This window comes from Pongo pygmaeus, chromosome 23 (genome assembly GCF_028885625.2).
Source record: "Pongo pygmaeus isolate AG05252 chromosome 23, NHGRI_mPonPyg2-v2.0_pri, whole genome shotgun sequence".
NCBI classification, from domain to species: Eukaryota; Metazoa; Chordata; class Mammalia; order Primates; family Hominidae; genus Pongo; species Pongo pygmaeus.
The window spans coordinates 26592115-26619929 of NC_085931.1; the positions used below are offsets into that span (position 1 = coordinate 26592115).

At 46.6% G+C, this 27815-nt stretch overlaps 1 protein-coding gene across 3 annotated transcripts; it reads right to left on the minus strand.

Moving 5' to 3' along the window:
• Window positions 1–1305: 1305 nt before the first annotated feature.
• On the minus strand, window positions 1306–26486 carry LOC129023616 (uncharacterized). 3 transcript variants are annotated; one of them, XM_054470538.2, is made up of 6 exons: window positions 24332–26486; window positions 22808–22949; window positions 22484–22563; window positions 19423–19583; window positions 6023–6160; window positions 1306–3828 (listed from the first exon to the last, which is right to left on the minus strand). In XM_054470538.2, the coding sequence occupies exons 1-6, from the start codon at window positions 24417–24419 to the stop codon at window positions 3493–3495; spliced, it is 945 nt and encodes a 314-aa protein (XP_054326513.1). In that variant the 5' UTR covers window positions 24420–26486; the 3' UTR covers window positions 1306–3492. The 3 variants fall into 3 exon arrangements, with proteins under 3 accessions (XP_054326513.1, XP_054326512.1, XP_054326514.1); XM_054470537.2 differs by having other exon boundaries at window positions 22787–22949; XM_054470539.2 differs by lacking the exon at window positions 6023–6160 and having other exon boundaries at window positions 22787–22949.
• Window positions 26487–27815: the final 1329 nt, after the last annotated feature.

Below are 27815 nucleotides of genomic sequence, written 5' to 3' on the forward strand. Positions count from 1 at the left end.
CTCTGATCTGGTTTTCTTTGCCTGCCACCTACTTTGGAGTTTAGAACAATTTCTCCAGTGAGACCTCTGTTTTCCTTGCTGAATGTACTTACGGAAGAGGTCTCAGGCACCTGGCTCCAACGTTATTTTCAATTCATGTGTTTTCAGGTCTGTCTGTAGGTTTCTTTAGATCCAACTAGAAACGGCAAGAGGATGGTGTAGGCATCTGGGGCTACTTCCCTGGTGCCCAAAGTGGCTATCAGTGCAGTCCCAACCTGGCCTGGCTGTCTTTCCAGCCCAGTATCATTTTATCGCATCCATACCTGCAATTCCCCCAATGCCCCCAAACTATCCTAAGGGCTCAGACCTTTTTTATTTTTAACCTCTCTACATAAAGCCTCTTCTCCACCTACCCAACCTCTGGCCATTTCTAGTTGGGTCTAAAGAAACCTACAGACAGACCTGAAAACACATGAATTGAAAATAACGTTGGAGCCAGGTGCCTGAGACCTCTTCCGTAAGTACATTCAGCAAGGAAAACAGAGGTCTCACTGGAGAAATTGTTCTAAACTCCAAAGTAGGTGGCAGGCAAAGAAAACCAGATCAGAGGCAGACTGTTAGACACTGCCAGCCCAGGCGGATGGACGAAGCTGGCCAAACTAGTGCCTAGCTCGTGCAAGTTGGTGGGTTCATCATGGTGGGTGCGAACCGCACCTGCACAGGGCGGGATGCTACACAGAGCCCCAAAACGCTGCACCTGGCATTTGGCCTGGGGCTATCAGCTCGGCTTGCATTTTCTGCACCCATCTTAGCTGTTCAAAAGAAATGCACCTATCTAGATTGAAAGATCAGGAGATGTGGACGGCTTTATTACTGGACCTTTCAATCTGGATGACACCCAGGCTGCTCTGGTTAAGACTCTGGTCTGGTGTTTGCCGTCAGGGTAGGGTTGCATGAAACAGGGAAGGAAAGACTCCAGTGGCCTTATAGTCTCCCCTTTTTGACAGCAGGTAGCAAGAGAGCCCAAAGGCCCCTAGTATAAATGTCCATATATCGCTGTGTCAGTGTGCATGTATTTCTGTGTGTGTGTTTTTTGGATATAATTTATTTTATACATATGCATTTATATTTATATAAATTTGTTTCTATATGTAACCATATACAATATCTTTCTTTGTGTATGTATGTGTGTATATATATGTATGTGTGTATATACACACATATACATATAGGTATATATATGTACTAGGTATATACGGATACATATATACAGATATACATGTATATATATATTTATGTGTATATATTTCTCTCTTGTATGGAGAATGACCACCATGGGGTAGCAGGCAGCACTTCCATTTTGTATGCATAAATACTTAATTTTAATTTTTATGTGTTGATACATATATTTATATATATTACATAGTTATTTACATATTTCAAAAAAATCCATATTTATGTCTGTGTCTATATTTCTGGTTATGTCTTTGCTGGTTCCTGTGTATGTGAAAACTCCAGATTGACAGACTTCACTACACTGTTTCTTGAGATTAGCGTTTCAACATACCGAGACGCTATCCAGTGTTACTCCCTGGCCCACTAGGAAGATGTAGCTGTGTATTGCGCTCCGGGTGTGGGTCCATTTCTTCCCTCGGCATTTGGTTAAAGTTGAGCGCCTGCTCTAGGAGACAGTATAGAGTGTTGTCTGTTTTGAGGCGCATGGGGCACCAAGAGCCCGTGGCACCAGGCAATATGAGGTGGTCTATCCATTTGAATCTCCTCTGGTTGCTCCCTCCTGGAGATTCTTAGAAGAGCTGGGGCCTTTTGCTTGGTCATACACTTCTCGTTTCAGCCTTGGGATCCGCAGGCTGGCTGGAAGCTAGCAGATCTCCTGGCTCAAGGCCACTTGCTTGGCCTAGATGTGGGCCTTTGCGTAAATTCCCACACCCCCTAGAGCAATGGCTGCTTCAGCAGGGAAGAGCCACTCAGAGCTGCCTCTTGCAGTGCTGAGGGTCACACAGACAGACTATGGGAGCATCAGGGGAGGCTCAGAACACCCTCTCTACCCTATTCCCTTCTATTGTTTCCTTTTCCTGAAGGGCTGCACCCTAACCCTTTTTGGCCAGTACCTTGCATGTCATTTTAGCTCCAGACATCTAACAAATCTGAAATGCTCCCTTCTCGGTGCCCCTTTCCAGCTCCCACATTCCACATCCCGGGGACTCAGTCAGTGCCAACCCTACTGTGAAGCTGTCCCTAAGGGCTTTGGCCCGGAGCTCCATCTCACTTGCCTCCAGGCTCCTCCTTTTGTTCCAGTTTGTCTACAGGGCTTGGCACTCAGTTCTATGCTGCTGCCCATGCACTTCCCTCTGTGCCTGTGTGGCCTCCCCAGAAGACTGTGTGATCTCTGGGTTGGAGGCTGTGTCATTACAATCAATTACATGCAAAAAGTCTTTATGGGGATGGGTGAGGGAAGGAAAATAAAATTTAAATAAACTCTTTATAGGCCACTTAATACCCTGTACCTGCAAAGCAGTGTTCTCAGGGGTATGTGTGTGTGTGTGTTGGTACATCACCATGTCTATATAAGTGTGAGTGTGTGAGTGTGTGTATGTCTGGGTGTCTGTGTCTGTGTGAAGGTGAGACTCCATTTCTATGTGTGAGACACTAAGGGGAATGTGCCACACATCCTGCTCTGAGGCACTGTCTAGATGGAGGGTAAACTATGGCACAATAACTCAGGTGGGAATTGGGCACACGATGGAGACAAAGGAGGGATAGACCAGGGAAGAGGCCGGGAAGAACTTCGTGGAGCAAGTGTCATCTGCAGTGTGTTTGAGAGGGGAAGCAAGTTCCATCTGGGGTGGCAGTGGAAGGAAGGACTTTCTGAGAAGGGACCTGCTCGAGCAAGGCCCAGGGGACAGGAGCGTGAGTGTCATTGGGGGAAGTGGGGAGGGGGTCAAAGCTCCAGTTTGATGGAGGGCTGGCCCTGGCTGCTCTCAGGGAGTCTCTTCTGGTGCTGGCCCCTTAGTGGGGCTTGAGGGGCCTGGCCCACAGGCACCACCTGCCTCTCTCTGTTCAGGAGGTCGGCTGGAGCCAGGAGAGGATCTGACCACTTGGGCTCCTCACAAGCCATGTTGGAGACTTGGAGACTCCCCTTGGAGACTCAGCCAAGAGGCATGATGGAAGAAGGGGAGTGGATGTGATATGGCTGTACCTACATTCTTGGGGCTCCCCCCAAGTGCTTCTCACTCCTCAATCCAGGTGTCCCAAGTGAAGCTTTTGCAGGCACCAAGGGCCCACACCTGAGTGAGAGGATTGAGGGTCAGACTTAGCGATGGGAGTCCACATTAATTTTGTCAACCCATGTGACTTTGTTTTCCCTCACCCCAAAGGATCAAAGACAGAATGCAGCACAAGCTGAGGTCCAGACTCTGAAAGAAATCCGAGTATTCCCTGCAGCAGCATATCATAAACTCAGCACACATTCTGAGCTCAGGTGCCCATTCATTCCTACCAGGGGAAACTGGCTGTGTTCTCAGTGGAGAGGGCACCTCCCACAGGTGGCCACTGCAGCATCCCGTGTGTCTCAGTGCTCCCCAGGCTGGCGTGTTGGCTGGACCAACTCCCTCCTGCACTTGAGCTGCCAGCAGCCACTTGGAGGAGCAGGGACAGCTCCCACTCCAGGTCCTCAATCCTCTGGGCCAGGTGGACTCTCCTCACTTCCAGCTCTAGAGCCTTGTCACTCTTCAGGGCCCAGATTCCCAGCTTCTCTCCACCTGGGCCACCTGCCTCCAGTGGGTTAGGTCTGTCTTCCTGCCACTCACAAGGGAAGATGCTGGTAGCCACCTGGAAAGGACAGATGTGGAACCAGGAAAGGTGACCCCTGAGAGTCCTCTGCTCACTCTGGCCTTAGCCATGATCTTTGTCACTCTGGCACTCTTGGGCACCAATACCCACCTCACACTTGGGAAAGGGGCAACAAGCTACCTCCAGGGACTGATCTCATTATTAACTAATGACGACACAGTGTCCCCTGAGTTTATGTTACCACATTAATGCACAACAGCCAAGTATATTACTACACGATTGTCATTTGAGCAATTTGGAACAATTATTAAATAATTAAATCACACTGCATTTTATAGTCCCTTGCCTACTACTGTTTTTTCCTTCCTTAATACCTGAGATATTTATATAGAATTGGTTTTTTTTTTAAAGAATGAAGTTCTCCTGTTGCTCTATTCTCACCAATCACTGTCTTCTGACCCCTTGACAAGGCCAAGGACAGGTCCCTGCACCTGGTGCCTCTGCAGTGGAGCTGGCCTCACAGCTGCCAGTCTCAGGTAGAGTGGGGGCAGATTCAGAGAGGAATGACTCCTCAGCTTAGCACAAACTCTTTGGAAGGCATCCAGATAAAGCTCTGGGCAAGAATAATTGGTGTGTTGAGAATAGAACATAACGGTAAGCTGGAGTTTGCATTTGGGCTTCATGAGAGGTCCCTCTTCTGTGGCTCAGGAATGCTGTAGGGCCATAAGAGACACAGTTCCCACAGCCCACTGGGAAGGGGTTTGTGCATTTCATGGCCATTACTTGGGCCCCACCCTGCTTTGTTTGCCCACAGGAGAAATTTTCCCTCAGTTGTCCATGAACATAGTCATCCTTCCTTGCCATTTTTGTCTTAAGAGAGAGGTCACTTTGACAAAGAACACCTGATGCTCCAGACATCAAGACCCAGGTATACACGATGTTCTCTTGGAACTTTCCATATTCAGGAAGCATTCTGACCCTCCTCGTTGTGTGCAAAAATGAGAAGAGAAGAAAACCCACTCAAGGCTCCTTCTTGTCCCCACTCTCAGGGTTTCTGTGGCAGGGGGTATTCTCTGGCTGGACAGAGGGGATTCTGTGGTGTCTCAGGGTATGCCAACCTAGATATCCACTGGGGGTTGGCTGGTGAGGGGAGGTGCCCACCTGCACCCTTCTAACATCCAGGGTGTTACCCATTTTTAGCAACTCAAGAACTACGGTGTGGTAAGGGAGACACTGAGATTAGGTGAAAAAGTCCAGGGGGACTTGCAGTTTAGAAGGGAGGGTGAAACATGACACAATGGCTAAAGTGGGAATCAAACACACAGTGAAGACAAAATGATGTGAGGGGGGTGCCAAAAACCTCAAGTTAGGATAAATAGTATTTTATGCAGTGTTAAAACAGTAACACTGCAACCTAAGGCCCACAGGCCAGCTGCCGGCTTTAGCAAATAAAGTTGTATTGCACTGAGTGCAGACACAACTGCATGATTACTTTTTTTTTTGAGACAGGGTCTCACTCTGTTGCCCAGGCTGGAGTGCAGTAGTGTGAACATGGCTCAACGCAGCCTTGACCTCCTGGGGTCAAGAAATCCTCCCACTCAGTCTCTCACATGATGGCAAGGGTGCTACCACACCCAGCTAAATTTTCAAGTTTTTGTAGAAACAGAGTCTTGCTGTGTTGGCCAGGCTGGTCTTGAACTCCTGGGTTCCAGCAGCCCTCCTACTTCAGCCTCCCAAAGTACTGGAATTGCAGATGTGAGCCACTGTACCTGGCTTGAGTCATTTCTGTCTCTAGTCTTTTTTCCCTCCAGACTTCCCTGTTTCTGCACCTCTGGAGCCTGGAGCTAAGATGGAAGGCAACCTAGATGGAAGATGCAGCTCACAGAAAGCTCCTGATTCGAGGCATGCACTGTCCAATAGGCTATATTTAAACAGTCATTTTTATTGTTTGCTTTCCATGATTTTCCTCAATATTTCCAGGCTATGGATTTACTTAGAGAGCTGCAACCCTAAACTCATGGTGTGGGCTTCCCTGTCTCCAGCCCCAGATCCAAGGCTTCCTGGAATAACCTTCCACTCACCAAACCAAATATGCAGAACCTGACTTTTGCTGGTGGACATTCTGATCAGAGCTGACTGTTCTGATCCCACCTCCTCTCTGTGGAAGGGCCATAACCCTATGGGATCCGCCCCTATTAATTCAGTACCTGAGACCTTGGGCTGCTGGGCTTACCACAAGCACACCACCTTCACCTGGAGGCAGTGGGTTTGGCCTCTCCTCCTCTTTCTGGAGCTCCAGGGCTTGAACAGTGAGCTGGAAGAACTCCTCATTCAGTGCCTCCAAAGTGTCTTCCACCTGCCTTATCTTTCTCTACAAACAAGGGCATATGGTCTTCATTACTTTTATGAAAATTGTATTAAAATTTTCTTGTGCTCCTGCTCCATGACAGGCAGCAGGGCAAGTGCTAGACATACAGACTCAAAATCCAGTGCTATTCTCAGAAGACTCAGAGCCTGAAGACAAGATGAGCCAGACCTATAGTCCAGCAAAGTAAAGTAGGAAAAGCTATTGTGGAGAGAGGCACTGGGCACATTAGAAGCAAAAAGTGGGATGCCTAGGCAAGGTAGAGTTGTCAGGGAGAGATTTCTGGATTAGGGGACATATCAACTGAATCTTACAGGATAGACAGTAGTTAGCTGGGTGGAGAGTGGCAGAAGAGCAATCTAGGCAAAAGGAACAGCATGTGGGAAAACAACAGATATGAGAAAGCACAGGGAACATTTATTTAGCCATCTGTTCATCTATCCACCCACCCATCCATTCATCTATCCATCCATCTACCCACCCACCAACCTACCCATCCATCTATTAATTCATCCATTCATCTATCCATCCACCCATGCATCTACCCATCCATCTATCCATCCATCCACTCATCCATCCACCCACCCCATCTACCCATCCATCAATCCATCCACCTATCTATCCATCCATGCATCCATTCATTCACACACCCATTTATCCATCTACTAGTTCATCCATCCATCCATCCATCCATCTTTTCATTCATCCATCAATTCATCTTCCTACCCATACATTAACCCACCTGCCCATTCATTCATCCATCCATCAATCTACCCACCAAGCCATTCATCAACTCACCCATCCACCTATCTACTCACCCACTTATCCATCCATCGATTCATCCACCCATTCATCTATCTATTCATCTACCCATACACCCATGTATCCATCCATCCATCCATCCATCTATCCATCCATCCATTCATCTTCCTACATATCAAGTAACCCACTTACCCATCCATTCATCCATCCACTCATCCACCCATCTACTTAGCCACCTATTCATTCATTCATTCATTCATCCACCCACCCATACATCCACCCATTTACCCATCTACTCACCCATCCATCAACCTACCCATACAACCACCCCTCCACCCCCATCATCCTTGTATCTATCCATCTACCCACTCATCCACTCACCAATTCAACCATCTACTCGTCCATCCATCTATCCATCCATCCTTCCATCCATCCATCCATCCATCTATCCCTCTATCCATGGGTGGATGGATGATTCATACATTCATCCATCCACCCACCCACCTATCCATTTACTTACCCACCAATGCATCCATCTACTCATCCATCCATCCATCCATCCATCCATATCTACCCACCAATCCACCCACCCATCATCCATCCATCCATCCATTCACCCACCCACCCACGCATCCATCCATCCACCCACCCATAAGTAAAAAAGACTTATTGCACACTTAGTATGTATCAAAACAAGGATCCATTCTGGGACTCCATTAGTGAACTTCCACGGAGTTTGCAGTATATCAAGAAAGGCAGACACAGAACAAGAAATGGTGTGTGATGAGGGTTACTTGATAGTTGTTTGGGTTGCTGTGGGAAGTAGTAGCATGGGATTTGTTTGGAAAAATGGAAGGAGATGATGTTAGAGAAATGGGGGTGGTGTGGAGGCTGGGGACAGCAGGAGATGGAGGGCTCCTGTGCTCTTCTTGCATTGTGGGATCACATAAAGCCCACAATGTTGAGGCTTTCCTATTAATAGAACCCTCATTTTCTTGGAAATGCCAGTGTGCCCAGCTGAAAAATGACTTATCTCAGGCTCTCCTGTAGATAGAGGTGATCATGCAGCTAAATTTTATCCAGTGAGATGTAAAAGAAAGTTGTTGAGGAGGTGGATTCTGAAAAACCTCTTTAAAAAGGGAAGCTGCTAAGTTCCTTTTTTATCTCTTGCATTTCCAGCAGCTGTCTTGTAACCACAAATGACCATGAAGATGGAAGTCATGTGCTAAGGATCATAAAGCACAAAGATAGAAGGATCCTGGAATTTGTAGATCCCTGGATGCTGATGAATTTGCTTTTGAACATATTACATTTAAGCCATCTGTGGGCATTCCATGAGCTAACACAACCTCAACTGCATGGTGAGTTTGGCTGTCACAGAAAGCCCACTTTTTGCTCCAAACAGGAAATAGCAGCTAAAATAAAAATATAAATGAAGAGCCATGTTTAAAAGGAGACTCTTCAGACACCAGAGCTGATGAGACAAGCCAGGGGTAGGAGGGAGGTGAAGGCATGTGGCATGTGGGTCTTCCTCCTTAGAAGCCAAGTTGTTAATTCCTGCCTTAGGCAGGTGTTAGGCCATAAGCACCATTATGGTGGGAGAACTGGTGCAGGGGTGCCTAAGAAAAGTCTGGACTGAGGAAGTGGTTGTCCATTCTCTGAACCTGTATTAGAAACCTTTATCCAGCCTGAAGACCTGGCCCTGTAGCCGAGTAGGCTTCTTGCTCAAGGGTGTGGTTGGAAAAGAATTGATGTGAGAAACTGGAAGCACAAGGCCACACACCAAGGAAGGCCAGAGCCTAAGAACAGGACTGGAAACAACCAACCCCATACACAGTAAGCAGAGACAACCACAGTCGCAGCACAAGAAGGTCTGCACAGAGGAAAGTCCCACTGGAGATGTTACAGACAAAAACACAAAACCTGCAAGGAAAGCCGATGACATGAGTCAACAACAAAAAACGCACCCAAGAAACCAAAGATAATGGTGAAGTCTAGCCATGACTGTCATATGGATTCTATTCCTCCTTTTGTTTTTCCTGTTCTTGTCTGATGGATTCTATTACTCCTTTTGTTTTCCCTCATACTTAAACAACATGAAGAAAAATAAAAAGAGGACTAGAATCCATCAGACAAGAAAGGGAACACTGTAGAGAGAGAGAGAGAGAAAGTGTAGAAATGAAAAAATGTTAATAAAATGACAATATGACTGGTGGATTACAGACAGAGCCAACTGCGGTGAGTTGCTAGAAGATTATGAGAAAATAACCTGGGATGTAGCACAAAGAGGTGATTGGATGGGAAACATAAAGAAAGACATAGGAGGCAGTGATTTTCAGTGTGGTCCAGCAGTACCCATTAACAGATGGTGCACTTGGCACACAAGCATATGTTCTTCGTGTAGAGTTTCCCTGTCCTCACCCTAGGATGTGCAAGGAAGTAATACTAGGGAAATGTATCAGATTACTACACCCTTAGGAGTGGGGTTGCTTGTTTTCATTGGAAGGGCAAAAGCATGGAGTTGGGAGGCTGCCCTATTGACAAAAAACAGGTTTCAAGGTTTTCTTCCCTTTTCTTTTTCCTTCCATATCAGATCTGCCCTACTATCTTCCGATTAAAAAGAAATGAAAAACAAAAATATGCCAGAACATGAAAACTCTCAACTTTCATTTTTTTCTGATTTTAAAAGATAACACCTACTCATTGGAGAATATTAGTAAAGATAACAATTAAAGGTACAAACAAGTACAGTAATGTTGCCCATAACCTACTAAGATAGATTGCACTGATGGCCCCTCTTTGGGCTTATGTCCTTGGCCTGTAGTTTGGTGGTGCCCTCCCACAATGGTTGGTGCTTTTTTTCTCACCCCTTGACCTGGGATCCACCATCTGACTTTCTTCAGCCATTCGGATGAAGCTGAAGTCACAATTTGCCAGTTTTGAGCCTGGGCCTCAAATAGCCTTTTGGAATTCTGCCATCATTATGAGAAGGACATGCCCCGGCTAGCCTGCTGCCCTGCGGGAGGAGGAGGGATCCTGGTGCCTGGTTGCCCCAGATGAACTGCACTGGGCAAGCTCAGTCTAGAGCTCGGTCCAGGCCAGAGGCTGAACCCCCACGTTGCAGGAGCAATGGATGCTTCTGTTTGCTGCTGAGGGTTTGCACTGTTTGTACTGCAGCAAAAGTTAACTGATACCCAGTAACTGAGCTCACATTTCATGTCTTCTCCTTTCAGTTTCTCTCCCTTCCCCCAAGCTAGTCTCTCTCCTGCTTTTATGGCTCTCTGTCTTGCCCTGCTGCTACCTTGTCTCTTTATGAATATACATATACTCATTTTTGAAACAATGTCATACTTGCATTCTCTTTTAATCTTTTAACCTAAAGACACTAAAAATTCTCTGTAACATTATTTTTACTAAAGTTATTACTATGTCATGACATTAGCATAATCCAGGTAACCCTTATATTACTGAAAGTTTAGGCCATCTCCATTCATTTTAATGTTACAAAAATTGCAGTGAGCGTGTTTCTTCATGTTCACTTGTATTTTAAAATTATTTCTTTTGGAGAGATTCTTAGAATTGGAGTTAATGAGTCAAAAGGAATAAATATTTTAGAGGCTTTTGATACAAATTGCCAGGTTGCTTTTCAGAAAGGTTTTAACTTTTCACTTTAAAAGAAAATCAAAGGACTTCACCCCAAAATACCCTTCTTTGACATATTTTGAGAAGGCTGTTGAGGGGGCCTGCAAACAGAAGTAGCCTTACAAAGCTGTCTTTCCTGGGAGAGAGCATCTGCATCTGTAGAGAATGTGCATTGGTGCAGCCAGGCTTTCTCTGAGGCCCTCCCCTTTCTAAATCTAGGAAAGATTAGCTGAGAGTCTGACTCTTTCTAAGGTCTGAAAGAAACATTCACCATTTGTTCTGTCTGAGAGCTGCTACCTGTGAGGTTTCATCTGCATAGCAAGGCCACCTTTGCTAGCCAGGCCTTCTCTTCTGCCCATCCTATAACCTGTCTTGCCACCCTTGAGCCCCTCTTCTTTCTGTAACTTTAAGATGGTATAAAAACTTCAACCATTTGATCCCCCTCCACCCTGCTTTGAGCCTCATCCTTTGTGTATGGCTCCCAGGCTCACATGCACATTAAAAATAATTTTGTATGCCTTTTTCTCCTTTAATCTGCATTTTGTCAGTTCACCTCCTGACAAAAGGCGAAAGGGGGAAGTTTCCCCTCTTTTCCTCTACACTATTAGGGCCATTTACATGTTTTTCTAATAGAGCAAGGGTATCTATTAATGGTAAAATTTTAATTTAGTGAATTTATTTTATATTGTTATGTGATCATATCTATTGTTGCTTTCTTTGGGTTTTCTCTCATTATTGGAAGATTCTTTAAAACCTTCATAGGCTCCCACCTCTTGGTCTTGAGAACATTGTAGACAATCAATTAATACTTGTTGATTGAATGAATTATTTCTCTTGACTAGTATTCTCCAATCTTAATTTCTTTGTCTGTAAAATATTCCTTCTAGTACTTTGTCTCCAACCTTGTGTTTGATTTCTGTCTCCCAGAGTCACTTGTGGCATGTAGGTAAGGAGCAGGGCTAAGAGGTGAAACAGCTGGACAGCATAGAGAAGCCCTGGAGGTGTGAAATTAAATAATTCCAACTTAAAGCTGTTGGAACTTTAAATTATTCTGAGCCATGAGGGGAGTGTTGTGGCTATGCAGCCTGAGTTACAATCCAGGTAGCTCAAACTCTTGTATTTTTTTCTGTAAATAATTAGTAAGACCAAGCTGTGCTAGAGATAAGACCTCCTTCAGTACTTAGTAATAAGGTAATCTTCCTTGGAATATAGCAATCTGTAAACAATCTAATCTCTGTAAGATGTGCACCAGCCCTGTGTGGAAAATGTTGTAATGCTGCTAAAATCTCTGTGTCTGCCTATATAAGTGAAACCTTAACTTCTCCACTTTGGAATATTACCCCATTTATTTCGAGTCTAGAAGATAGTCCTAGGTGGCTATCTTCAAACTTTGTGATTGAACAAACTCTGCATAATCATATTGTCTGACTCTCATTTAAAATTGACATGTTGGTGACTACCAAGGAACTAAAAGCAGGCCTCCAGTGATCCACGTCACTTCTCTGACAACTATAGCACTGGTACTAACATAAATGACTTTCATTCATCTGGCCTCACCAGAGTTCCAGGGCATCTCTGGTAAGGCCCCTGTCAGGTTCTAGTCTCTTGGCTTGGTTGAGATTCAGACTTTATTCAGGTACCACATGTTCCTAACTTGATGGACTTGAAATTAAAGCTCTGCTACAAGGTGGGAGTTTTATTTGTTATTCTAGAGATTCTGTTTATCACAGATTCTTAGTTTTCACTTTTCTCTGAAGTTAAGGTTTTCCTTGGAATTATTCCTTAGAGTTTTTCAATCTTTTCTCTCATTTAAAATTTTGATCATGGAGAAAAACAGTTTCTCTTTGAAAAGATGAAGTAAATCTTTGTGACTTAAGTGAAAAATGTGTAATCTTTAAAACTGGGGAGATTCTGAAGCTTGGTTCAATTGCACTAGTGAAATGGAGGGATACCCACAGGAGAGGGTATCCACACCATTACAAGTACTGGCAGGCATGCCACTGAATGGGCACAGTGACTGGATGTTTGTTGGCTATAGCTCCAGTGGAATGTCTTGGTTATGCAGCAGCAATCCATGGCCATGATTTACCCCCAGGATTGTTAGGACTGTGTTCTTTGGGTAATGGTTAGGCACAAAGTCAAATAGTTCATATTTTTTCGAAGCCTTCAGATCTTCCTCATTTATCATTTCATTGGATTTATTCTGTATTCCATTGATGTGATCATTTAGCTTCCATCTTTCTGCCACAAAAGGGTATTGAGGATGCAATTTGGCATGCAGAGGCCCTAACAAATTACACAAAAAAGGTCCTTAAGGATAGCTGTGTGGGTGTCTCATTATTAAACAACAAAGTTGTTCTTATGAGGCAGGCTGTATTAGACACACTCATGGCAGCCCAAGGGGAAACCTGCACTACCTTAAAAACTGAATGTGTGTCTATATTCCAAATGATCAGATAGCAACACTAAATTAATGGCTGATATGAAAACCCAAATACCTAACCTTTCAGAATCAACAGCTTCTCTAAATGATTGGCTAAACAGCTGGATTGGATCTTGGCAAACTTGATGGCAGAGCTGTTATTTATTACAGGAATTATAATCATTTGTTGTGTTTTGTCTTGTATTTTTTTTTCCCATTGCTGCTGTGGCATTTGTTCACAATGGAGTTGATGCACAAGTATAGTGACTAAAATAATGGTCACTCAGAGAATTGCATTAATTAAAGATGCAGCTGTGTAGTTTGACTCAGGTGCAAAATCACCAGGTACATATTGCTTTAAATACAGCCTATACTCCATTTGCCTTATAGCTTGATCAGTTCCCCAGCTGTGGGACATGACCCTCTAGGAATGAGCCTTCCTCACAACACAGAACTACGTTCCTGAACATAAATGGAGCCAAAACAGTTTGAGTTCATTTACAAAACTTTCTTCGAAAGATCTTGATAAAAGTGGGGAAATGTAAAACTAAGTCTTTCAAACTTAAAGCTGTTGGAACTTTAAATGATTCTGAGCCTTGAGAGGAGTGTGGCTATATGGCCTGAGTCACACGGTAGTTGCAGCTTCTGCCTTTTTTAAATTTTTCTGTAAATAATTTGGAAGACCAAGTGGCACTAGAGATAAGATCCCCTTCAGATTATCACCCCTCCTCACAAAGTAATAAAGTAATCTTCCTTGGAATGTAGTGATCCGGAACCAATCAAATCTCTGTAATGTATGCACTGTCCCTGTATGGAAAATTTAATCCTGCTAAAATTTCTCTGTCAGTGCCTATGTAAGTAAACCTTTACTTTCCACTTGGAAATGCTGATCCCATTTGTTTGGAGGCTGTGTTTCCTGAGGGGTCATCCTCAATCTTTGTACTCAAACTTTATACTTAATTATTAAGGTTGATGGAGGGGACAGCATGTCCAGGGAATAAGGCTGCCTCAAGAGCTCCTGAGGTGAAGAGGGCCTTGTCCCAGAGTCATGCACCTGCCTGCAGCTCAGGAGTGGCTCCAGGCCCGCGTCCAACCTCAAAGATCCACTCTGCAGGTCCTGAGTTCTCAGCATCACTTCTTTTAGCATCACCCTGTGGGAGGCCTGGGGGTCCAGGGTTCTGCTGGGGTCTGAAGTAACAGGAAGGAAAGGTTCCCTTTCAGGCCCCTGCTGTCCAGAAGCACATCTCACCTCAGCCAGAATCCAAAAGGAACACTGGCCACTTCCAACTCCTCCCTGAGTGTCTGACATTAGAAAAGGCTGTGATATAAATGTGATGGAGAAATTGATAAACACTTAGAATCCCTGATGTGCCCCTGTAGCCTGCTCTGCCTCTGTGTACAGAGCAGCCTTCTCAGTGAAGGGCAGCAGAATGTATGTTATCACCCCAAAGCATGCCATGCTGCCATAAAGACTGTTTTGAGCTGAAGGAATTTGAGAAGAAGCAGATACAAGAGAAGCTCTTGGCCCTCCATTTGCCTAAAAGTAGGACATAAACTTATAAATGTATCCTCCCTTCCCCTCTCTACCTGGAAGGACAGAGGCAATCAATCACTAGAGACAGGTACACACAGAGGAATCTACATAACAAACTGCTAAAACTGGTCCTTATCTGCCATCCATTTCCTCACATATTTACCTTCCCTCAATTTACCCCCCTAGAAACTCAATGCCATTTTCCTTTGTTTTGTCACTTCTCTGAAAATTTAGTGTTCTCTTTTAAAGATGCTAAATAAGCCCAAGTTCTAACCACCCCCTTGAGTTACTCACCCTTGGGTGCCCCCATGGGTCTCCCAAATGCATGTGTTAGAAACTTCTGTTTGTTTTTCTCTTGTTGACCTAGCTTTTGTTAGTCTCATTTACAGTGTCTCAGCTGGAAAGCCTAAAATGGGTTGAAGAGAAGGTCAATTTTCTTTTCCCACCTCAGGCTAGCTGTGTCCTTGATGGGGCCAAAGGCCGCGGTGTCAGGACCTCCTCACACTGCACTGCTTTCAGGTCTGGGAGGGGAGACACTGCCCGGTGTGGTCACACGTACCTGCCATACTTTTGTACACAGTCCCTTATTACACTGTTAAGTTTTCAGTCTAGAACGTGCCAGCTGTTTCACGCTGGAACCCTGTTCTGTGCATTGCTATACTCTTCAGACTCCCCTTAGGCAAGTCAATTCTGATCTGTTTCCATGCCTTGAACGGAGAGAGCTGGGCCATCCCAGGGAGCCTTGGTGCCTCTGGAACTGCTTAGTCCATGAGCCACACCTGGGCTTTCTCTCCTAGCATCTTTTTCAAGAAACATCCTTCCCCATACCTCTGCCAGTTAGGAACCCACCCTTATTGTAAAGCCCATCTCAAATGATCCCCACTTCACAAACCCTTTGCTGATCCTTACGAACTTTAAATCTCTGGAACCTGGTCACTTGGATTCAGCATTTCTCGCCTTTTCTTATCATTGTTGGCACTCTCAGGCCTATTCCACCCGACTTGCTCATCTTCAAACCCTGCTCAATGACCCACATCAGATGGCCATCATTGTTTGTTGAATGAAATTATCCTCAGATGGTAGCTCATGGAACTGGCTGGAGAAAGTGTTTGCTCAGGATCCACAACATTCAGGGCAGAGTGTGGTCTAGAATCTGGAGACCCAGATTCTTAACTCTCCTTACCTCAAGGCTCTCTCCCTGCCTACGGGACACTTTAGTTACTTGTGTACACTTTCTGAGCCTCTTAAACAAAACAAACAAACAAAAAACTAACAACAGAGGTGTTTCTGGGAGGGAGGACTGACCATGGCTTTAGTGGAGGGTTGGAGGGGAGGCCTGAGCAGGTGAGCAGTACAGGGTGGGCTGTGAGAGTCTGACCCTCTGAGCTGAAATCTCAGCAACTTCACCCTCAGTTTCTTCATCTTTAAATGAAGCTAGTGATAGTACATACTTGACAGAGTTATTGTGAGAACTGAATTAGATAGCAGATAAAGTGCTTATCTTAGTACTTTGTATTTAATAAATACAAGCAGTCAATAATTGTTACCACTTACTGTCATTAAAAGGGGATGAAGGAAAAAGAGACCATGCCTCTAAACATTCATAGAACTCAATCAACATAAACAAACAAATCCATCTTAGCCTCTGGGTAAACTTAGAGGAAGGACAAAGAGATCCCTTGGTTATACCCCAGAAGAGATGGCATATAGATGAAGAAAATTAGATGGGATGTGAAGTCTGGAGTCCAGTAGCCTGAATGTGGCCTTGTTCCCATGGGTGGGAATAATTTCTCTAAATGACATGAGGCCTAATGAGTTACTCAAGTCACTGGACCCTGTGGCTAACCAGGTGGGCATGACAGTGGGGGACTGTGGAAGCAGGGACCCCTGGAATCTTGTAGCTGGATTTGAATGGATTAAGGCATTAAATCAGGTTTTGGGTATAAGATTGTCACTGCCAGGGAGCTGAGGTCACCCCTAGGGACACATCTGCTGCTGTGGCAGTTTGTCTGGTTCCTGCCCCCACCTTGTGCTTTGGTACTCCTCATTGGAGGGTGCAAGCTGGGCCATCAGGAGCACATCCCGCTGGCAGCTGGAGAGAGGCTGTTCACCAAGCTGACCGGAGGCCTCGGAAGAACAGCCAGCCAGTCCTGTAATTTCCCTTCTAGGTTTTGGGCCCAGAAAAGAACAGTGATGGACAGATGAGGGCAGCATTGCTAAAGCAATGAAGGCACATGACCTGATCTGAGCTTGGGATTCCTGTGACCTAGTTCCTGACCATCAGGTGCTCCTGGGGCCACAGGCAACTGCCTGGTGGGAGATAAGACCTGATGTGGGCTGTGGTCTTGGCCCCTCAGAGATACATGCCACCTTGGTGTTATTCTGCACTGTTCACTGTAGGGCACTAGCACGTGGCCTGTGTGTGGCCCTGACAGGCTCAGGCAGGGGTTCCTGAACAGAGGCCCTCTGTGCCTGCCTTTCCTTCCAAATGCTGCTCTGAGGGCAAGATTAATGAATCCCACTGCCCGCCTGAGCTCTGTGTGGTGGGTCAGAAGACCAAGCAGTGGACTGGGGAGATAATCTCACACAGGAGAACAGGACAACCTCAATATGTTCATCTCACCCAGCCACAGACCTCCCCAACCCAATGTTCACGTCACTCCCCTGCTTTTGAAGCCTTGTGTGTGGTTGTGTGTGTGCCTCTCACCTTCTATTTTTCCCTCTATTTCCAGAGCCCATTTCCATCTCCCTCTTGCACTGGGACACTCACCGTCCTGTGCTAAACACATGTGGATAGAACCCTGTGGGACACATGCTTTGCATATGAATGCTTTGGTTTTTATACATCTTTCTTCCCTTCCTACATGTTATCCTGTTTTTTACTTTTCTTTTTTTAACTCAAAAATGTTTACAGACCCACCCATCTTTCATTTACACATCCCCTGTGCCCCTTCCTGCTATTCTGACCCTTCCTTCTATGGGCCACACTTTCTCACACCCCAGGCACCCCCAGCCACCCACACCTGATGGCAGCCATGCCAGGCACAGTCTTCTGGGGCCCCACAGTGAGATTTTTGAAATAGCCACTCAGAGTAGTTTTTCTGAGTTATAGGATAATTTCACCAAAATGTTGATTAATTGCTTTATTCTTATTAATTTGATAAGAGTTTCATCCCATCCTTTCTTTCTCTTTTAAAAAAAAAGTCCCTTTCTAAGAAAAAAACTTAACCTGCCTTGCAGTTAGTGATAGCTTGGGAGGAATGCAAGGCTTTGTGCAGCCTTGCAACCAGCTTCCAATCAGGAAGCGAAGGGGAATCTTCGGGACATAGAGGTTTTGTTTTGTTTTGTTTTGGTTTTGGTTTTTTTTGTTGTTTGTTTGTTTTTTGAGACAGGCTCTGTCACCCAGGCTAGTGTGCAGTGGCACGATCTTGGCTCACTGCAACCTCTGCCTCCACCTCCCAGGTTAAAGCAATCCTCCCACCTCAGCCTCCAGAATAGCTGGGATTACAGGCATGCATTATCACACCTGGCTAATTTTTGTATTTTTAGTAGAGACGGGGTTTCACCATGTTGGCCAGGCTGATCTCTAACTCCTGACCTCAGGTGATCCATCAGCCTTGGCCTCCCAAAGTGTTGGGATTACAGGTGTGAGCCACCGTGACCAGCCTGGGACATAGAGTTTTTAGCTTAGTCTCAGGCAAGGTTCAGAAGAAGGTGGTTTTCTTGGCCCCTTCCTTCTCACAGTCACTTGGCCAGGTGTCCTAGCTCACCAGTGTACTAACCAGAAGATGGAGAAGAACTGGCCTACAGTGAAGATCAAGGAAGGCTCAACCCATGCTCTGCAGCGTGGGGTGAGGACAGCAGAGTTTCTGGCATCTGTCTGACCTGCTCCTCAGCTCCCCACCAACTGGGCCCACAGGGCCTTGGAGGGCCCCTTATCCAGGGATATGGTCACAAAAAAGTGACACATTTTCAAGAAACCCACCCCTTTCTGGAGCATGACCTTCATGAAGGACAAGTGGGATGGGACCCTAGCCCGGCCTACCCAGTCTGCCTCCCCGGAAGGGCCAGGAGCTCCATGGCAGGCCTGCGGCTCTTGGAACTGGAGCCTCAGTGGCTGGGCAGAGCAGCCGCTGACCTTGGTTGGTAAGCCCCTTTATTCCTTTCCAGCTGGAGAGGAGGGGGTGTAGCTGGGACTGGGCTTCTGGCAGGATTGTGTTTGGTTCTGTCAGCTTCTATAAGCTTCAGTTCCTCAACTATAAAATGGAGATGGTGATAATTTCATTCACAGGTTTCCTGTGACAACTGAATTGGTTCAGTGAGGCGATGCCTGTCCTGTGTGTATAAAACAGCTCCTCGGGGGCTGTGGAGGGACACAGTAGGGAATCCCAGAATCCCCTATTCCCTGCAGGAGGGGTGAGGCCAGCTCCCTGTCACCATCTGCCTGACAGCCATATGTGCTCTTCTCCCAGCGGGAGCGTCTCCACCGCCTCTCAATGCTGGCAAGACAATGTTGCTGTGCCCCCTATTATCTTGATTACTGGGCAATTCACTCCCCAGGCATGCAAATCACTTCCTAGTTCATGCTAGGAGTTTTCACCTGCTGTCCTCCCAACCCAGGCCCCTACCCTCACCTGGAGGGGGCTGCTGGCACTCCCTTTGAGAAGCTGCAGTGTGGCTGCCCCATGGTTCCTGGCTTTGCCCAGTGTCTGCCCTGGCAATGGCTTTGGGATCTGTCTCAGGGTCTCCACCCCTGCCCAGAGCTTGCAGCTCAGTCCTGCTGAGGCCCTGCAGAAAGTCCTGGAAGAACCAGGGTCACCCTCTTAGCTGTGGGTGTCCTTGGCTCAGCAGTATCCAGAAGGGGTGGATGGCTGCTCCCCAGGTGGCAGTCTGGGGATGGGGGCTGACCTGGAGTCCCTGGAGCTGCTGGGCAGTGGCCCTGTAGAAGGCCAGGGCATCACTCCTGTGCTTGCTCAGCTGGGATGCAACATGCAGGTTCTGGTCCTCAAGCTTGTCGTAGAGTGTGCGGATGCTGAAGTCCTCCAGGGTCTGGGACAGGAGTGGCTCCCCTGCAGGAAGAGGCCTTGGATTGAGACTTCAGGATGAGGAGGCCTTGGATTGAGACTTCAGGATGAGGAGACCTGGGGCCAAGAGGTGCACTCAGCAGCTTTCCTCTTTCTCACAGGGCTTTGAAGGCAGAATGGGCAGGTGGAGGAGGTGGGATGCCCACCTGCAGGAGGGGCCAGCTCTGGGGAGGGAGTCAGCACTGGGGGGTGAAGGTGGGAGGAGGCTTGATGGAGGCAGAGGAAGAAGGAGGCCTCTAGGTGTAGGAGGTGGCAGGATGGGCGCGACACCAGAGCTGGGTGGCAGCACTGCCTCACGCTTTGCTGAGAGTGAGTCTCCCTGTCTTCAACCTTGCTGGGGAGGCTGTTTGCTGGGTCCTCCTAGGCCTTGTCTGACGGCCTTTCCCTGTTTTCCCCTCCACCTGAGTTCACCTCACTGTCTACCCGTTCTCACACATAGCAAAATGACAAAAATAAGTCCATCCTTATCATAACTACCTTAAATGTAAATGGATTGAAGTCTCCAATAAAAAAACAGAGATTGGCAGAATGGATAAAAACACATGATCCAACACATGATCATAAAAAACACATGATCAGCTTTGTAGACTTTACATTCAAAGACACAACTAGATTGAAAGTGAACAGACAAAGATATTCCATAAAAAGAGTAACCAAAAGAGAGCAGGGATAGTTATATTAGTATTACACAAAATAAACTTTAAATAAAAAAAGTTTACAAGAGACAAAGAAGTACACTATATATTAATACTAATAAAAGGTTCAATGCAGCAAGGATATGCTTGATACGTCATGATATGCATGACGCACTGAATGACAGCCCACTAAAATATGCAAAGTAAAAACTGCCAGAATTGAAGGGAGAAATAGTTCTACAATAATGGTTGGAGACTGCAATATCCACTTATTTATGTATTTAATTTTACTTTAATTTCTGGGATACATGTGTAGAAAGTGCAGGCTTCTTACATAGGTATACATGTGCCACGGTGGTTTGCTTCACCTATCAACTCATCATCTAGGTTTTAAGCCCCGCAGGCATTAGGTGTTTGTCCTAATGCTCTTCCTCTCCTTGTCCCCCCACCCCCTAACAGGCCCTGGTATGTGATGTTCCCCTCCCTGTGTCCATGTGTTCTCATTGTTCAACTCCCACTTTTGAGTGAAAACATGCGGTGTTTGGTTTTCTGTGCCTGTGTTAGTTTGCTGAGAATGATGGCTTCCAGCTTCATCCATGTCCCTGCAAAGGACATGAATTCATTCTTTTTTATGACTGCATGGTATTCCATGGTGTATATATACCCACTTCTTAATAATAGAACAACCAGACAACATGTAAGTAAGGAAATAGGGGACTTAAACACACAATAAACCAGCTAGATCTAACAAACATATAGAAAACATTACCCAACAAAAACAGCATGCATATTTTTCTAAAGTGCTTATGGGATGTTTTCCAGGGTAGAGCATATGTTAGGCCACAAATTAAGTCTCAGTAAATTTAAAAAGATGGATATCATAAAAAGTATCTTCTTTAACCACAGTGGGATGAAGCTAGAAATTAGTAACTGAAGAAAAACTAAAAAATCCAAGAACTTTTGGAAATTAAACAACACATTTTTAAACAACCAGTGGATCAAAGAAGCAATCATAGGGGAAATTAGAAAAGAATTAGAGATGACTGAACATAAAAAAGCACCACCTACCAACCCAAGGGGTAAAATGTGTACCTATAAATATTTGTATCAAAAAACAAAAAAATCTCTCTATGAATAACCTAACTTTACAACTTAAGCAACTAGAAAAAGAGGAACAAACTTAACTCAAAGCTAGCAGAAGGAAGGAAATAACAAAGATTACAGCAGAGATAAACACAAAAAATAGAGAAAATCAAAAGTTGTTTCTTGGGAGAGATGAACAAAATTGACATATTTTTAGCTAGATGAACTAAGAAAAAGAGGAGATTCAAATTACTAAAATCAGAAGTGAAAATGTGGACAAGTCTACAAAAATAAAATAGGACTATAAGAGTACTATGAACAATTGTATGCCAACAAATTAAGACAACCTAGATGAAATGGACAAGTTCCTGGAAACACAAAACCCACCATGACTAAATCATGAAGAAAGAGAAAATCTGAATAGACCTATAACTGGTAAAAGGATTGAGAGTCCAGAAATAACCCATTCCAGATACAGTCAAATCACTTTTGACAAGGAACCCAAGACCCTTCAGGGGGAAGAAGGACAGTCTTTTCAATAAATTGTGCTCAGAGAACTAGATATCCACATGTGAAGGAATGAAGTTGGACTCTTTCCTAACACCACACACAAAAATTAACTAAAATGGATCAAACACCTAAATGTATGACCTAAAACAATAACATTCTTAGAAGAAAACACAGGACAAAAACATCACAATATTGGATTTGGCAACGAATTTTTGAATTCAATACCAAAGGCACAGGCAATAAAAGAAAAAATATGCAAACTGAATTTCATGACTTAAAAAACATTTCATGCATCAAAAACCACCATAAACAGAGTAAAAAGGCAACACACAGAACCACAGAAAATATTGTCTATTGTCAAATCATGTATGTGATAAATAGAGAACTCTTGAAAGTCAACAACAACAACCACGAAAACCAAACGACTTAATTCAAAACTGGACAAAGAACTCCAATAGATATTTCTCAAAAGAAGATATACAAATGGCCAATAAGCACATAAAAAGATGCTCAATATGACTAATCATTAGGGAAGAATGCAAATCAAAACTACAAAAAGATATCAATGTATACGCCCCTAGTAGGATACCTACTATCTAGTAAAAGGAAAATAACAAGTATTGTTGAGGAGGGGTTGGCTGCACACCAGCATGGTACCTGTGCCCCAGCTCATGGCCGTCTCGGAGTCAGCTCCTTCCCCAGATCCCCAAGGGCCAAGGTCTTCATAGAATGGGAGGCTGAAAGGAAGAACCAGCCTCAGTGCCTAGACATGAGCGGCAGTGCTGAACCCCATGTGGAGCCCACATCACAGGTTAACTCTAAAGGGCATCTGTCCCAAGTCCACAGGGACAGGGGAAGCTTGGCCAGTGCCCGGGCTCCTGGAGAGTGGCCAGACCCACCACAGCAGTCCCCGGGCTGGCCAGGGCTGGGCCTGGTGTGCGGGGGGCAGGGGGGACTCACTTGTCCCTGAGGATCACATACTCAGCAGGCACTTGAGGCTGTCCCAGGCTTCTCCACCGAGGCTTCCAAGCCTGCATGGGGCAGGCGTGGGGCAGGGAGGGACTCAGCAGGAGGCCCAGGCCCATCAACAGCACAGTTGCCAAGCCAACAGCCAGCAGCACCCCTGGAAGGTGGGCGGGAGAGGGGAATGGGGCTACATGGTGGCCACTCAGAGCCCCTCCAGGCTGCCTGGGAACATGAGAACCGCTATTTTGCATTTGCCTCAGTGGCCCTGGCCTCTGCCCTGCTGCCCTTGCGGTTGAACTCTTCATGCTCCTTTCCTGCCTCTGGGCCATTAGTCTCCCCCTGGGAGGCCCTCCCCACTACCCTGTGCCCTTCTGTGTGAGGACCCTCCTGGGACAGCCCCACATGAGGCCTGTGCTCTGAGTGTATGTGTGCATGCATGCATATGTGTGTGTGTGTGTGTGTGTGTGTGTGTGTGTGTGAAAGAAAGAGCTGCTGCCCTGTGCCCAGTGCTCTGAGTCTTAGCCATCAGAGGGCTGTGTCCTCTCTGCCCACTGGGCAGGCCCAAGCCTAAAGAGCTCAGTGCAGATTGCTGACCTCTGGAGAAAAGAAGGAAAGAAGATGGGAAACCCACACTGGGGGCTAGTCTAGGATGTCTGTGATCCTGTGACTCCACTCAGGGACCCTGTCCACTGGGGCAGCTTCCAGGACCAATGGAGCATGAGAAGTGGGGGGAGGGGAGGGAAGAAAGGAGGCCCCAAATGGAGAAAATTTTTGCCTGCAAATGAAGTCCCAGGTCAAGGACAAGCTGCACCATGCCACTGTCACTGTCATCATATCTGGAGTTTGGTGGCTACACCCAGAGCCTCAGACAGGGCTGACACACACTAGGGTCCCAGGAACTTGGACAGGGCTGACACTCAGGGCCCTGTGGCATGGCACTCCTCCCTGCCTGCTCAAGTCCTGGCTGCTATGTCCTGTCAATCAGTACCTGTGATCACTGCCCAGTCTGGGCCCAGGTTTGGCAGCCTGTGCCTGAGGACGCTTTGCCTGCCCAGCTGATATGGGGATGAGGGCTGCACAGGGGACAGGCCAGGACTACAGGCCACCCCCTCCTCCTTCACCAGCACCATGGCCAGGCTCTCTGGCTGCCCATTGTCTTGAAACATGTATGTGCCTGGATCTAGGAACTGGTGGGCAAATCTGAGGAGCAGAGATCAGGAGTCAGAATGTGAAGGTTCACCTGCAGTGGGCCACTCACACCAAGCCAAGTCTCAATGTCTCCCTGCATATGGAACAACGTGATCCAGGGAAGCTGCCATGACCCCTGCTAGGCACCAGGAGGCCCTGCCTGCCAACCTCCCCTCTGCCCTGTAAACAGGAGGCCTCTCCTGCCCCTGGGCTGTGGCCTGGCCACCTGCATGGTCTGCAGTCTCCTGTGTTCTCCTATTGGCCTGTCGAGGGAGAGGCTGTTAGTCGCACGGAGGAACTTCACCCCTTTCCCTCCCACCTCCCAAACTCCAGGGAGCTCAGCTGTGTTACCTTGAGAAGTTGAGGTGAGTCTCTCGCACCAGGTGGCTGAGTCTGCGGAAGGCCCCGGAGTCCCAGTGGAGGTTGCTGTTGAACACATGCTGCTTCTGGTACATGGGGTAGTGGCTGGCCGAGCAGTCTGGGGGCTGAATGCAGGGCTGGGCTAGGTTCCAGAGCCCATCCCAGCCCCACTCCTGAGCAACCCAGGTCCAGGGATGGATCCAGTATCTGTCCTCAGAAGAGTGAGGGGAACTGAGGTATGCTTCCCATGAGATGACACGATTCACCCTGTCATGCCTGTGATGGTGCATTTAATGATCTTGGTGCCAGGGCAAGCCTTCCTGCCTCTGCCTACAGAGGCCACTGGCACACAGACAGCATGCTCTCAGCAGAGCCACCAGGCACCACGCCTTTCGTGGTGATCATGGTCAATGCCCTGGCCTTCTCCTTTGTTTGTGTCCTCTCTTATTTCCTTGAGCAGTGGCTTGTAGTTCTCCTTGAAGAGGTTCTTCACACCCCTCCTTAGCTATATTCCTAGGTATTTTATTCTCTTTGTAACAATTGTGAAAGGGAGGCTTTGTGCAGGGTCTTTATTTGAAGCTGACTTCTCATTTCTGGTTTCAGAGGGGAGTATATTAGTAAGGTATTTTTGGTGCTGAAGCTTTGGGATGTGATCCAGTAGGTGGCACTTGAGCTTACTGGTCAGTTAGTAGACTCTTGCTTGGTCATGTGGCTCCCCTATGTTTCCTCACAGTTTGCAGCCATGTTCCCTCTCAATGACCTGAAAATGTACTTCTCTCCCCCTTGAGTGCTGGCTGTAGATCATGGCTTGGCACTCCTAGGCTGCCCACTGCAGCCTAGGAGCAATCTCAGTGTTTATGTTTCTTCCCTAACTTTGAGGCAGAAGAGGAAGGGACATTAGTAGTGGTTGTAGCCAGGGGTCTTTTGTTTGTCTCCTCAGGGTTCCATCCCTGGAGAGATACAGGTCAAGCAGCTGTTCATTGCAATCAGCCCAGAATGGAGAATTTGTGCTGTTGGGGCCAATCCAGGGGTTCCCTGTCTGTTATGAGCAGTGGGGAGTGTGTAGAACCCATAGGAGATGGGCTTGGGTCAATTAAAGCTTGTTGAAGGTGTAGATAAGGGTGTTAGCTCCTTCGTCAGTCTGAGGGTAGCAAGGACGGTTCCACTGCAGAAGCAGTGGCAGAGAGGCTTTCAGTTGCCCCTGGAGGCTCTGTCCAGGGAGTGGCTGAGTTGCTACTGGCTCGACAGCTCTGGTAGGGGGGTTAGGTAGAGGTCCAGCCTGCAAGACTTGCCTAGTGAGAAGATATAGGAATGGGAACCCAGGTAACAGTCTGGCCACTTTTCCATAGGGCTGCTGCAGTATGCCCAGGGCCCACTCCAGTCTCTAGTAGCCTCAGATTTTCCAGTACCTGGAGTTATCATCAGTGAAGGCTGTGAAACAGCAAAGATGGGAGCCTACCACTCTCTTTGGAAGCTTTGCCCTAGGAAGGTATGAATGAACTTGTTGCTGGCCCAAACACACCTTTAGGAGGTGGCTGGAGACCCCAGTTGGGAGGTTTTGCCCAGTGAGGAGGAATGACATTGGGCAAGTGTTTAAAAAGCAGTCTGGCCACATTTTTATAGAGCAGCTGTGCTATGCTGAGGGTCCACATCACCCCTGGTCTCCTTGGACACTCCAAAGACTGAAGGTTGAAGTGGCTAAGTTGCAAAAACAGCAAAGATGGTGGCCTGCCCCTCCATCACTGAGCTTCAGCCCAGAAAAAATTGAAATCTCTGTCAGCAGGAGAACACCAGCGAGGTTGGTTGGAGGCCCCAGTTGGGAAGTCCCAAACAGTGAGGAGGAATCAATCAGGGACCTGCTTAAAGAAGCAGTCTGGCTATGCTTTTGTACGGCAGCTTGGGGGCTATATCCACACTAAGTCAGCTGGGACATTTTAAAGCCCAAAGGCTGGAATGGCTAAGTTGCCAAAACATCAAATATGGTGGCCCATCCCTCCCTCGGGGCACTCCATCTCAGGGAGAATTCAAATCTCTGTCAGCCCGAGAATACCAGAGTGGGCAGCTAGAGGCCCTGGTTGGGAGGTCCTGCCCAGTGAGGAGGAATGGGATTGGGGACCTTCTTAAAGCAGCAGTCTGGCCATATTTTGGTAGAGTAGCACCGTGCTGTGCTGGTGGATCCCTCTGCCCCGATCCACTGAGACTTTCCAAATCCCAAAGGCTGGATCAGCTAAGTTGCCCAAACGGCAAAGATGGTGGCCTGTCCCTTCTCTCAGGAGCTCTGTCTCGGGGAGGCTCAACACTGTTGCTGGTGGCTGGCTGGAATTCCAAGCCAGTGGCTCTTATCCTGTGAGGTGATGTGGAAGTGGGGTCTGCAGGCTGTTGCTGCTCAGCTCCCTGAATTCAGCCTCTTCCCTAGGGATATGTATGAGGGTCTAACCTCCCACTTTGCCAGAGTTGCAGCTACTTTTGCAGGAAAGCCCAGGTACCTAAGCCTCCCAGGTCTCCATGTGTGCCTGAGTGGCTACTGTGCCAAGATTCCACGTAGCTCCATCAGACTGAAGGCCCTGGTAAAGTGGGTTCATGAGATCTCCTGACGCAAGGACTGCAAAGATCCATGGGAAAAGCATGGGTTTCCAGGGTCACACATTCACTCACTGCTTCCCTGGGTGAGGGAAGTTCCCCTGGCTCTGTGGTACTCCCAGGTGTGCTGTCATTTTGCCTTTCTTTTCTTCATTCTCCCTGGGTCAAGTTGTTTCCTTGGTTAGTCCCAATGTGAGCACCTGGATGTTTCAGTTGAAGGTGCAGTATTGACTCTCCCCTTGTGTTCCTCTCTGTGAGAGCCAATCACACTAGCTGCTTCAACTCGGCCACCTTGGCCAGCCCACTGCCCCCTCACTGCTATATTTTTACATATAACATTTACAACTCTATAAAGTACTTCATTATACTCATTTTACAGGTGAAGATATTTTAGACACACAAAGACTGAATAAGATCTAAGTCCTTTCCTTATAAGATGCAAAATCTGGAATTGACAATGTACATAACCGCTATGTGTCTCAAACTTAAGATGTAATTAGGCATTTCTAAAGCTCCACACTTTTCAAATGTTCAAATATTTTGTTAGAGTTTTAAAGAATGATTTACTTAAAAAATATGATTATGGGGGTGTGTGGCCAAGATGACTGACTAGAAGTGGCTAGGGTGCGTGGCTCTCATGGAGAGGAATGAAAGGGGCAAGTCAATACAGCACCTTCAACTGAAACAACCAGGTACTCGCATTACTCACATAATCAAGGAAACAACTCCAGCCAGCCACCAGCAACAGTGTTTTACCTACCTGAGACTGAGTTCCTATGGGACAGGGCAGGCCACCATCTTTGTTGTTTGGGTAACTTAGACATTCCAGCCTGTTGGGCTTTTGAGAACCCAAACCAACTGAGGGCAGAAGGGATCCCCCACACAGCACAGCTGC